We start from the raw sequence: 13,750 nt of genomic DNA on the forward strand, positions 1-13,750 counted from the left end.
ACTAAGATATTCCAGTTCTTCCAACCTATTAGCTTTCCAACTTGATATCTTTAGCAGAAATGTTTTGGATTTTTAAGGAAATGCAATAAAGAGCATTTCATCCCCTGTCCCTCAAGGCAGGTCATTATTTTTATACATACGGCTAGAGATTAAAATGCAAAGAATGACTTATAGCAATTTGCGAACATATGGACTTTGATGTAGACAAAGGAGGAAAACTCTTCCCACCTGATCAGATTCTCACAAGCATATAAATTCTTATGACAGAGGGAATAATAAAAAAAAAAAAAGGCTTTGGAATAAGCATGGCCTGAAGAGCTCAGTCAATTCATTCCTCATTTCACATCTTTGATCTATTTGATATTTAACAGTTCGCTGTTAACAGCAATAATCTTCTCTATAAATCATGTGTGACACAATAAGGTTTAAGAAAGGTGTTGTTTCCACTGGGTGTTTAGAGGATAAAAGCTATGGAAAAAGCAGAAATCTATAAAGTCAACATAACTTAGCAGTGACTTACAATCTGTTGGCGTAGAAATTATCTTGTGGCAAGACCACCTCAGTCCTGTGACATGATTTACTGGCTACAGGGTCTTTCTGGAGCACAGTGAAAAAAGGTCAAGGAAGAGCAATGAAGAACTTGCCCCATCTCTGAAATTCCTCTTAGCCTGAGGTACCTCTTCTCAGCAGCTGGTTTTGGAGAGAAACACAGCTAAGTCAGTGGAGGTTTTGTCCCCAGACTTTTTTTTTTTTTTTACTTTTTTTTTAAGCTAAATTCAGATGAGTCACTGCTTTTTATCATGGACTTTGAGCAGACACGATTTTTCTGGTCCATGTAACTTAGGCTGCCATCTAACCTGCTGCTCTCTATCTCTTTTCTCCCCTTCAACCACTGTGATCTGTCTCAGCTGCCACTGCAGAACTGTGAGTGTCACCAGGACTGCGATCGATAGCTTGGCAATATTAGATCAGGTGTGAGGACAAAAAGCTGTATTAAAATAGAAATTAAGCTCAAGATTCAGACTTTGGAATTGTTCCTCTGCTTACGCTGGCCGGATCCAAATCCCTGGCCTGGGTTCAGGAGTATCCCAGACTAAGAACAAAGTGCTTGTCTGGACCTTATTGCTTATTCCAGCAGTTTTCTCTGCTGTTCAGCTTGTCTCCCCAAGACAAGTTGTTCTTGGAGTGTCCCCCAGAACATTTCATGAGTGCTAGCATTTTTACTGCAGAAATGAGCAATACTACATTTTCAAAAGCCGTTGGCAAATCCACTTGGCAGAAAGTGCATCACCTTCTCTTATAGGGACCAAAGCTGTGGCTTGATCACTGTGTTCTTGGTAGGACCCAACAAGCAGCTTCACTGCCTCCATCTTCCAGCCACCAAAGAAGAGCAGTGTGATCAGCCGTGCCGGAATTTGGCATTCCAATAGAGCAGCCAGGGTCAGGTCTGTAGCTGGGAAGCCAGGTGGCTGGGAACAGGAGGCTGATGTCTTCGTGCTGGTGCTATGACTAGAGTGCTGGATCCTTCCCTCATGGTGGGAGATCCTGAGCACTGCCAGGAAAGAAATCAAGTTCTTCTGAGTCATCCTCTATAGCTTTGCTGTGCAACCATCTTTCCCTTCAGGTAAGCCTCTGCTGTGCCCACATCTCCCTCAGGCTCATCAGGTGGATTTGTCTCCTCTGACTTTAGCCATCTTGATATTAGTCATCTCAGCTAGTCATCAGTGGAAAATGATCAGCATCTCCAGAGGGTGAATCATCCCTGTTATCTCAGAGCCCTGTCTGGTGGCTGAATCACTCTTTGGAGGAATCAGATTTTCTCTATTGGCTACAGAGAGACCCTATAACTGGTTTTGACTTCTACATGAATAACATCGGGTGAGATGTGTTTTTCCTACTCCTGGAAAGCAAAAAACACTCCTCTCCCCACCCCTGCACACACTTCCATCTGGCTAAAACAAATTCCCAAGGTAACACACAATCAGAACATGGGTACCAAACCAGAGCTGAGCATCTCTCATCCCCCATGATGCTGTGCACATGACCCAGAACACCTTTGTGGAGCCCCCAGAGAAAGCTGTCAGAGCATATCATCTTGTCCAGCAATACGAATATAAGGAGCAGCTTACCCATGAACCAGAGGAGAAATTTTCTGCACTCCAGACCTGGAGGGATTTGAATTTGCAACCACAGTTTTGGAAGCAAATCAGAAATTAGAAGGGCTTCTGACATGGGTATTGGGTACATCACAGATGTTCTTTCCTCCTGTTAGTGAGAGGAGCTCAGCTGGTCAGAGTAGAGCCTTTCCTGTTTAGAAATAAAAAGAGCATGAAACACAGAGTGGTTATCCTGCTACAATGACCTGAGTAACTTTTTTTGAGAGGAAGATTTAGAGACCACACACGAGCTGTTGAACCTATCATCCACCAGGAACAGCCCTCTTTAGTGGTAAGGCAATAAAACCCCACCTCCACTTGTCCCTTTTCCTTTAAATTCTGGCTTTGAGTAATGAGATGTTGTGAAGTTCTTGTAAAGGAAATGTCCAAATTCCCCATGCTTATGAGTGTCCATGCTGTGAAGTGTCCCTGCACTCACCTCCCAGGAAGAAAAGCATGTAAAGTGTCGATCAGGCTAACAGCTAAAATTTTTGTGAATGTCAGTAACTCCTGTTTTTTTTATTCTGTGATAGAGCTGGTAAATGATACAGAAAAATAAGGTGTCTGCATAAATTTCTACCTGGTCCCAAGAATGGCATCGGCAGATGTAGAAACTCTACCCATGACTTTGTTGGATACCTGTGTATGCAGTGTGTAAAAAGCAGCAGTTTCATCTCTTTACAGCATTTGAGATTCTTTCCTGAAATGTGTTGAGAGCAAGCTCTTCAGTTCCCATTGATCTTGAGTTGGGCCGTCATGGTCAGCTTTTAATTTTCCTCACAATCCTCTGAGTCAAATCTTCTCTTGAGACTTCACTTTCTAATTTTACCACTCATTGAGCTTGTGGTTGGCGCTTCTTGGAAGGGGGCAGCGATGAGTGACACCCTTGTCGTGTGCCAGCACTCCTGGGACTCACCCGCTGTGCTCCCAAGCAAAGAGGTCACACTACAGCTTGGGTGGCTTGGCTGTACTTCTCTCGTGGCTTGGCAGAGGTTATATCAACGGTAGTCACGTCCAAACATTTCTATATGCATGACTGCTAGCAATCTGGTGTGGCAACCAGGAGACCCATCTGGATAAATATTCAAGAGATCAGTTACACCAGGCTAAAAGTGGTGGTCCCTTCCTTGTCCATACTGCTCCTGCCTTTCTTTGCTCACAGGGCAATGACAGCAGTGCCCACCTTTCAACAAGCAAATATCCCTCAGAAGAGACTCTGACACACACAGAAAATTAATTCTGTCTTTATATCTCTCTCATATGCCCTGTCAGTTCCTATCTCGGACTGTAACAGCTTTCAGAAAAAGGTGAATGCTACCTCAACTGCCCTCCCAGCGTCTAGAACATTGTGGATATGAGCTGTGATTATTATTTTTGTGTGTGTGTGCACAATCTGCACACACACACGCTCTTGCATATGACTCATACAGTAAGTTCCAATGTGTTTTCCATTGACCTTTATTATGGATACCCATGAACCTTAACTCACTCACTTATACACATAAGTATCCAGGGCATGCTGCATTTCCCCAGTGACAACTCAATAGAGAAGATGGACAATGGGTCCCAGATGTTCCATACAGTAGATACAGCCACACAGCAGGGAAGATGTGTCCCAGATGTTACACACAGTAGATGTGTCAGTGCAAGAGGAAGATGGGCTGCAGATGTTCCATACATTGAATGTGTAAGCACTCCTGATGAACCACAGAGGAGCTTCAGGTAAACTGCAGACAGCAAGGCAAATAAGAAATGAACAAAATATTTAAACTGGCACCCACCTATGCAGCATATAGTCCTCTGTAAGACACAGCAATAGCCCGTAGTCTGCTGTCTGGCATGATCAGCGAGGCTCAGAGGTGACAAGTTGCTGTACAGACCTGTCTCACCTTTTAAAGCAAGGCTTAAGAACTGCTAGCTGTGCTGGTAGGATAAACACCAAGTTAATTTTTAGCCAAGTGCTGTGATGCACATAAACAACATTTTAGGAGCAGCTGGAGCCCGCTCTGTGTGTGACAGGCTCTATCAGACGTGGTATCTTTGGCAGAGGGAGCTCAGTGTAGGGGTCTGAGAGGGCCCTTCTAGCCCAGGCTGTAGACAGTCCAAGCAATGTCTCCTAACAGTCATACATAGTGCCCCTGGAGAGGGGCTCAACTGGAGAGGGGCTCAACTCTCCCATGGAGCCATGGCTGCTATGCCTCTAAAACAGCCTGGTAACTTACAGAGGGGGCAAGCCCAGGAGGGCCTCAGCCTTGGTGAGATGAGAGCAGTTGTACATTCATTTCCAGGGCATCATCTGGCCAGCCGTGGGTCACACGTGTTCAGTGAGAAGCTGTGCACTGCATGCATGACCGTCAAGGCTCAAGGTTGTCAGCAAAGGCCAGTGCTTTTTCCCCATGTAGTCCATGAGCTAAACAGCTGAGGGTTATTTCACTTCTAAAACAAAGTTGGATGCATTGGAGGGTCACGGAGCATCCTTTGGGTGTTTACTTAGCACAAGGAATGAGCTTGCTTGGCCCAGAGGATCTCAGGTGCAGGGACGTGTTCACAACCCCTCACCCCAAAGAGCAGTGGGTCCTGCTCCTTCTGTCCCCAGCAATTGCTCCTAGCTCCTGTGCTTGACAAACTCCTTGTTTCCCCCAAAAAATGCAGGACCCAAACTGCTCTGTGGGCCTTGAGCCACTCTCCTTAGTCTCTGCCTGCTTTCTGCACCTTGTTCTGCACTTTCTTTCTCTCTGGGCACAGGGGGCAATGCCAGGCTCCCGGGGAGAGGGCTGCTCAGGGAGTCAGCACGGCAGCTGCCCGCCTGTCAGCAGTTTCTGTAGTTGCACAGGGATTTTGGCAATCCTTCCCACACGGTTCTGACCTGAGGGGTTTTGGAGGTGTCTGCAACTGGAGATAACAAAACCCTCTTGTCTGTACCAGAGGCACGTTGTGTGGAGTCTAGGTATTGCTCTGATTTCATTTCCTGAGCATCCCTCATGGAGGGCTTCCCAGAGGGACGTGTCCCATTAAGTCAGGAGTGAAGACTCATTGCAGTTCAAACAAAGCCCTGCAGACTTTTCCACCTGGTCCTGTTCCCCAGCCAACGGACTGCGGACGTGTTTGCATCCGGAACCTTCGTTCATTGCCTGCGATGGCTTTCACAAGACTTTTTGGTCTGGAAAGGGAGCTGGGAACTCTTGCAAGTCTTGTTTGAGGGCTGAGCTCTCCTGTGGCAGGGGCAGGGAGCCCACATGTTGGAGCAGGCCTGCAAGGCAACGCTCTCCACATTCAGCAACGTGTCCTTCTCCGGCTGTGTCTGCAGCACCATACAACCACAAGGACATGAGGGGCAGAGAAGACGAAACCCAGTTTGCCACCAGGCTTGCAGTGCAGTCCCTGGCTGCCTTTCTCTCACCCATTTGGTACCGGCTGATGGAAGGAGCCCTTTCTCCCTGCCTAGGTTACCTGGGACCCAGAACCTCGTGCCTCTTCATGTCCAGGCCACACTGGGCACTGTGCGTGGCAGGACGAGCCCCACACGTGGAGCTGGCTTCTGGGGGAGCCACGAGGAAGGAGCCAGGCTGGTGTGGAGTGGCTCTGAGCAGGCTGGAGCCATCCTTCCTCGTTGTGCCCTCAATGCCTTGCACCACAAGTTCCCTGGGCGCTCAGAAGCCAGGTACTGACTCAGTGTGTCTGGGAGTTTTGCCTGAGAAAGGAGCAGAGGTGTTGGCCCCAGTCATTACTAAGTTATCAGAGAAGTCTAGCTGCAGTGACATCATCTCCTTCTTATGTTACTACAAGGAACTTAGATCCTATTATTGGATAGGAGGTAACTCAATCGAGCCTTTCAAGATAAACTCAGACAGGAAGAGAGACATGATTGCCTGAAGGCACCAATTAGGCATTTCTGGTGAGATCAGCTCTGTTCAGCAGACACACATGCACGCTGGGGCCAGGGAAGACAGAAAGTACCTCGCTCCCCGAGGAAGGGGCTGTCTCTGGGAGCAGTGGGTAACCACGCTGCTAGGTCTGTCCTCACTCCTTCGAAGGATGCAGCTCTCTCCAGACCCTCCTTTCTTTATGCCGAATATTCTGCTGCTGACAGATAATGAAGACGCACAGTTGTTCCCTGGTTTGAATGGAGAATGGCCCTGCCCTGTACCCCCAGTGCTGCCTTTGATCTTCAGTGGCATATTCTCTCCAAATTTATCAAGGGAAATAATAGCCCAATATGTGGCAAAAATGCTGGGAGGATGGATGGGCACCTGAGGACCCAGTGTCCCCCTATGACCTGGCTGTGGGCTGTAGGGGAACATCACAGAGTCTACACTGCAGACCAGTTGCTGTGCGTGGTCTGTGTAAGGCATCCAGACAGCCTGCTATTATCAGCTCTACCATGTGCAAGGAAGGAAGAACAGCATTAAAAGTCAGGATGTTCCCTGACAGCATGGCATTGTGCACGTTTATTGCCTTCCAGGCAGCAGCTCTCCCTCTAAATGCTCCACAGCCAGAAGGAGCAGGAAAGACTGGGGCAAAATTGCTTCTGCCAGTCACAGTCTGAGTTTTGCACCACATCTGCTAGGGAACAGTGTGTTTCTGGTTATCCACTGCTGCACACTTCTGCCAGTCTTGTTACAAACAGCAGGATGCATGTGCTTGCAGAGGTCTCGGAAACGCACTTGTACATCCTCTGAAGTGATCTGGAAGCAGTTCTTGAAACAAGGCAGTTCTTGGAAACTGCTGGGCCTGTGGCACAGGAAAACAAAGATCTCAGATTATAGCTCGACCTGTCAGAATTAATACAAACCTTATGACATGCTTGCTGCATTGGCAACTGCACACAGCCCCACTACCAGCTGGACCTCCTGGAATGGCTGCACTGATTGCTTTAGCTTCTCTTTTGCACACTGGGAAGGAGGAATATCCCATTATCACCCTTTTGTGATTAGAAAAGGGCTTTCCTACCTGCTTGGTTCCTTCTATGAATGTTTTTGTTCCCAGCATCATCGCTGGATTGTTCTTGGTAAGAAGGCACACAGATTTTATCCAACACAGACAATCTTCAAAGCAAAAAAGTGGCTCTTCAGAGCCCACATAAACCAGAGTCAGCTATGATCCTGCACTTTGTCGGGATCTATACCCTGCACCCCAACATCTGACAGTGTTCTGCATGAGGAAAAAGATCCCTTTTCCCACCCCAAACAGGTTCCTTTGGATCCCCAAAACTGCCACTGGCTACAGCTGCAGCAAAGGCACCAGCTGATGGGGCTCAGAGATTGGTGCTGAGCTGCTCCTCTCACAGATGGGAACAGCTGCTCAGGGAACAAAGCTCACATAGGTAAAACCTTAGACCTAGAGCTAAGGGTCTTTTTCCAAGACAGATCCCTCTCTCCCTAATCCAGTAATCCTTAAAACGAAAAATTGAGTAAAATTTGGGCACTTTTAAGACATTTTTTGTTTTGGCTAGGTGTCATGTTGAAATCATATTAATGTCCCATGATTACCAGTAGTAGATGCAGATCTGAAGCCAGAAGCCGAGGCTTTCTAGCAGCTGTTGATGTGCCAGCATTCTTGAATGTCCCACTTAAAATCAGCTCTTTGCCTGCAATGATCAGGATAATGCTCTGTAGTGCCTTGATTCTCAGTTCAGCCTGTGAAGTCGGTTGGAAATATTGTCCATGCAGACATCTGGAGAGCACTGTGTGTCTCATCCACTCTCCAGACCTACAGCACTGCTTGACAGCAGGCACCACTTCAAGTCCCACTTCCAAGCCATCCAGCAGCTCCGCAAGAGAGACATCTTCTTTTGTTAGCAACAAATGGGTTAATGCTTGTGAGAAAAACCAACTGAGTGATTTGGTGAAATAAAGATTAAAACATCTCCATGGAAGGTGAGGAGCCAGCCCCAGCCTGCGCTGTCCCATTTACCCACTAATCGGCCCAATTATCTCAGGTATAAATCATAACAGAAAACACTTACAGAGCCAGAGTCACACACTGAAGAAAGGAGAGAACTGTTGGGTTGGTTTTTGTTTAGTATAATTGATATAATTACTAACAACTCTGTGCCAAGAACTTCAGCTTTTCTCCTTCCAGAAGAGAGTGGAGAGCTGTCTGAAAGCCATAGCAATTAGCAATCCCCACATGCACAGCTTTTATTAGAAAGAATGCACCTCTATTCCAGAAACAGCCAGCAGCTCCCTGAGGAGCAATTAAACAATCCAGAGACCTTTTGGTACCAGGAACACAGCCATCACTTAGTCCTTGTTCCCTTGTTGGTGTTACAAAGGCAGATAAATCCTCTGCCCATCCAGCCAGGGGTGAAATGCCTTTAGCTGGACACTTCCCTGTTCCTAATTTTAACTTCAGTAGCTCCAGATAGGTGCAGTTTGCTGTGCTATGGGCCAAACAAGCCGTTGTTTCTGAGGCCCTCATCCAGCTCATTAAAGGCAGCAGAAAGTCTCCCTTTCACCCCACTGAGGAATCTGGCTGGGGGCTGGTTTTCACACTCTGGAGCAGATTAAGGCAGCAATTACATGGCTGGAGCTCACCAGCACAGCTCCCTGGGCACGCGGCTCTCTGGGCAGCAGCCACAATCCTCACCACACGCCACGCTGCCACCAGGGCGGAGGTGAAGAGACAAAAGACCTGGGGCTCATTTCAGTCTTCAGAAGCGACCTCTCCTTGACAGGAGGGAACGAGACATGGAGCAGAGGCTGGCTGCAGCATGCTTGGAGCTGCAGCTTGTTCGAAGCCGGTCCCTGTGCAGGAGCATTTACAATCTTATTAGATGAATCTCAGTTATTGCCCCATCCGAACCACGGGGATTAACAAAGGTAGGGACCTCCATGCCTTTGAGTGCCAGTGAGTCCCTCAGAAAATCCACCAAGGACCCATCCTACCTCACTGGCACTCCTCTGATACCTACAGGACCATGCATGTAAGGAAGTGCCCCTCCTGAGCATGTGCTAAATAGCTGTGAGCAAATCTGGCTGCACTAACAGTTCCTCTAACACCTGGGGCACCATCACACTGAAGCCAAACTCTTGTGGCTCGTGCCTGTGGCTTCACCCAGGAGCTCACGACCAAAGCGGGACAGAAAGCTAAATAGTGCTGGGAGCACCCTGCTCCCTTGCCATGAACCATCCTCGTGGACAGCTCAGCCTGGTGTTGTACCAGCCCTTGGCTCTGTTTTAGCATCTCCATTTCTGAGAACTGAATTTGGTTTTGAGAAATGATAACTATTCTCAGTGGATATTTTCATTGTCTGTTCTTTAATTAATTAAACTTGAAACAGAGCATTCACTTTAAAACAATTTTCAGTAAACATATAGGGATTTGGATGAAAGAATGTCTCTGTGAAAAGTAAGCAGTACTTCTCCCTTCTTTTTTTTTTTTTTTTTTTTCCGAAAAACAAATTATGATGCCAAAAAAGTAACAGAATTCTTATGCTGAAGAAGGAATGGAAAAATTAAGCAAAGATTAACATTTCCCACACAAGTTTTAATTTTGGTCAAAAAGTTCTTGTTTGTCCCAAAACATTTTGATGAAAATTTTCAAATAGGCTCTTTAATCTTGCCCTGAGCTGCTGCAGGGTTTGTTTTCTGGCTCTTTATTCTTTGAATATATCTTCACAGGAAGATGAATAACACTGTGCTCTGAGCTGACTGCAGCCTGGGTGATAGGAGGTAAATTGAGGCAGAATTTGCAACATGCCCATCCTTTCAAGATAAAGATATACACTGTATTGTGTAAGCTTTCTGAGCAAAGATGCAAGCGCTGTGGTAACTGTACTGAGTTTTGGTTGTGACATGTTCTCGTCATCCTCAGCTCACCCTCCAAAATCAGTAGAGCTGAGTGAAAACCTTTCAGCTGAACAGTCTTGCACCAGAAAATAGAATACGTTGCTTTGCAGCAGCACAAGTGCATTGCAATTCGGAGAAAATCATTCGTGTGGCAAAATGGGCATACTTAAATAGTTTGTGAACTCTGAGATGTGACGTGTGCTCTTTGAACAAGTGTCTGGTGGAGATGGGGGCAACACGAGTCTGGGGCTCTGCTCCAGCGTTCAACTTTTGTCAAAAATATTACTTTTGATAGCTAAAATACTAATTTATATACTACTTTCTTCTTATGGATGATCATTGATTTAAGGGCTGGGCCGTGACAGCTCTGTTAACTGTCTTCTCTCGTGCTGTGATAAGAGGCAAAGTGCTTTCTCTTTGCAAATTTGAATTCAGAGATCCTTCTTTTAGATAGATTGAGTAAACAAAATAGGCTCTGTTAGCCATGGATGGAAATCAAAATTTTTCTTTCTCCTTGCTATAATTGGTTCCTGGTACCTCATCCAAATTTGAAAGGTTTTCCTCTTTTATTTTGATTTTAAAAATCTACAGATAACAGCATATACCCTGCTCACCATCATTAAAATAAGAGATCTTTAAGAGAGACGATTACTAAAACTATGTTTTATATAATAAGCTTAATATATTTTTGGCTTCTCATTCTGTTTTGGAACAAAATACCAGTTTTAAAAATTAAAGTTTCTAACCAAATTAAATCTCTGCTTTTCAATTGCCCTAAGGATTCCACGATGATTAAAAAAAAAAAAAAAAAAAAAAAGGCAATTGGCAAATCAAGGAGAAAGAAAGGCCTGAACATGTGCAACACAGAGAGCACATGCTTAATTCCTGTGCTATGACATATGGTCTGACTTGCTCTCAGTGCTTCCTGCACCCACGGTTTTACAGGTAGCGCTGGCTGTTCAGACCTAACGCAGGATCCCGAGCACGGCTGCCACGTACATCACATTTTTCAGGCAAATCCTTTCCCTCTGGCATGGGATTTGGCCCATGCTGCTTGGCTTTCCAGCAGACCCCATGACTGTGGGGCTTAGCAGGCTGCAGGGCACTCCACATGGGGCTGTGGCAGGGCACTTGCGCTTCAGGGCCACAGCAAGCCTGGCCCCAGGGGATGAGCTGGGATGTTCGTGCTTAAGTGTTGCAAGCCACAGCCAGCCAGTGTCCATCTGGTGGGGTCATACAAAAGGATTCAGCCCAGCTGTTTTGTTTAAAATGGCCACTAAATGGCCATCAGGAAGGGACTATCCTTGGCGGATGGTCAAATATCTCAGGGCGCCGGCAGGAGCCTTGTGCTGAGACCTCCCCATGCTAATCACTACTTACAGCCTAACCCAATCTCCCTGGCCATCAATCCATCCCGCCTCGGCACCAAACCTCCCTTTACATAACACTGTGGGCACAGAAAGCAATGCTGGATCAATCTCTCACTTATCCCCACCCTGTTTCTTTCCCACTCAGACGCCTGGATGCAAACCTTATCTCTGTGGTGCCCGAGAAGAGCTTTGAGGGGCTGCTCTCCTTGCGTCACCTGTGGCTGGACGATAATGCCCTGACGGAGATCCCTGTCCGAGCTCTGAACCACCTGCCAGCACTGCAGGCCATGACCCTGGCTCTCAACCAGATCTGGCACATTCCCGATTATGCCTTCCAGAACCTCAGCAGCCTCGTGGTGCTGTAAGCCTTTCTGCTTCTATTCCCTCGCAGCCGCGGCATACTCCGGCTGGGACAAGGTGCTGACCCTGCCTGGCAAAGCATCCTCAGCCCCTGGGGAGCTCCCGCTGCTTGCTCCCGAGGGGCAGCTTTTTGCTCCGGGGGTGGGCAGGCAGGGGGCTGGTTCACCAGAGTCGAGGAGTCCCCACCATTTGATGGGAAATGCTAAAATCTCCACTCACTTTTGAAGTTTTTTAATGTTTTCCCTACTTGAACAGCCAAAAAGGTCCTCGACATCTTTCAAAAATAATGACATTCATAAAAAAAATAAAAAATAAATAAAAAATAATAATAAAAAAAAAGATCTGGAAACAAAAAGCAGATTTTTTCCACTGAAAATTCAAACAACAAAAAGCTTACAATTTCTAGTCCCTTCTCCAACCTCTGTGTTAAATCATAGTCATAGAGTGGTTTGGGTTGGAAGGGACCTTAAAGATCATCTAATTCCAACCACCTGCCATGGGCAGGGATATCTTCCACTAAAACTACAGGAATTTCTATTGAAATTAAGAAAAAAAATGAAAACTTGCAATCGGGTCAAAAAGCAATTTTTTTTCTGATTTTTTTTTTCTTGGAAAACATGCAACAAAAACTGCTTGAGCAAATATGATTTGGAACAAAAGGTCTGAGCTCAACACCTTGTCCAAGCTTGTGTGTGTGCTTATTTGCATGACGGTGTAACACACACCACTCACCCGTTCTTTGCAGCGATCACAGCCCCGTGGTGCACGCTGTTGTCCAGTTTGCATGATAAATATTTTACTGACAGTACTCGGAGCAATGTAGAGAACGGGACTGCTGTCGGAGGACACCAGATGCAGGTGGGACACGTTCACTTCACAGGCAGTGAGACATTAAAACACAGCCTCTAATCAGAAAGCAAACTAATGCCATGGGAGTTACGTCAGGAGGTGCATCCCTTCAATCAACAGAGGCTTGGATAGTATCTGGCTGTTAAAAGGAAGTTTACATGTGCAAATTAGCTAGTCATTAACTTTTTGGTGTTGATTAATAAGTTCAGGTGTGATTGCCAATTACTTCAGAGCTCCTGTATCTACATGAAATGCTAACTTTTAGTTTGCTAATATGCCTGTTGATATCAGGGTATTAAGTAACCTCAGCATGTGGTGCCCAGTGAAAGCTTAGCAATTAGTTCACTTTCAAAATTTAAAGTGTTTACTGAAACCATCTAGCACAGAAAGTGCCTGGACAAAGCACAGTCCACTGTTTTATTAGCATCAACTTCAGCTGTTTAGACAAATCACAAAGGCTTGTTTAGGAGAAACACTAAAAGCAACTTGAGAAATGTCAAATAAGTAGTTTTCACCCACAATAGTGCCCATTCTACCAAGACATCCTTTGACCCATAATACAAGCACTTCATTCAGCCCTAATAGCTAGCACGGAGGGTGAGCTGACATTTCGATTGTTATTCCAGTCTCTAAGCATGCTGCTTTCATTCTTGCTTATCCCATACTTTGGGTGCGAAGCAACTCCTTAATTAAACAGGCAAGCTCAAGAAATAAAAGTCAATGACCATTAGGTCGCAAGGGAGAGGATAATGTCCCACCACAGACAATTGGACGGGAACACATGTGTGATCCTGCCAGGCGCTGTGGGACACGAAGCTGAATTTTTGTGGGATCACAAGTGTTTGGCAGAACTGTCCCCATAAATCTCTCCCATGCTTCCACGCATACCCCTGTCAGCGCGCAGCCAGTGGAAAGTCACCCAGTGTTCTTCCTGCGCCCCTACCGGGACATTTCCCTGCCTCACACTCACCCACCAAGCCAAGGAGCTCCCAAAAGCCAGCAGGCAAGTAAAGCCCACGAGGAGACTTTTCCACACAGGATGCAAAGGATACGCACGTGCATCCCTCTGCCAAGCTGTGAATGCAAATATAGGTGGAGAAGAGCTAGCTGCTGCCCGAAACTTCAGCAAACTTCCAGCCCGAGAGGTAAAACGAGCACCTGGGGGAGGAGAGATGAGAACAGATGTGGAGGAGCAGGGGGAATCTCTCCTTTACAGCCTGATTAA

The 13,750-nt window shown here is 46.3% G+C and overlaps 1 protein-coding gene across 1 annotated transcript in view; it reads left to right on the forward strand.

Annotated features, from left to right (window-relative positions):
* The window catches only part of LGR6 (leucine rich repeat containing G protein-coupled receptor 6), a gene marked incomplete at both ends in the record, with an annotated part of 124,434 nt that overhangs the window by 70,617 nt on the left and 40,067 nt on the right, over positions 1 to 13,750 (forward strand). Inside the window, one exon of the mRNA XM_084301711.1 lies at positions 11,462 to 11,677. Within this exon, the coding sequence (XP_084157837.1) occupies positions 11,462 to 11,677 (216 nt within the window). The remainder of the gene's footprint in view (positions 1 to 11,461; positions 11,678 to 13,750) is intronic.

Source organism: Netta rufina, assembly GCF_964035555.1.
Source record: "Netta rufina genome assembly, chromosome: 26".
In the NCBI taxonomy this organism is placed as follows: domain Eukaryota; kingdom Metazoa; phylum Chordata; class Aves; order Anseriformes; family Anatidae; genus Netta; species Netta rufina.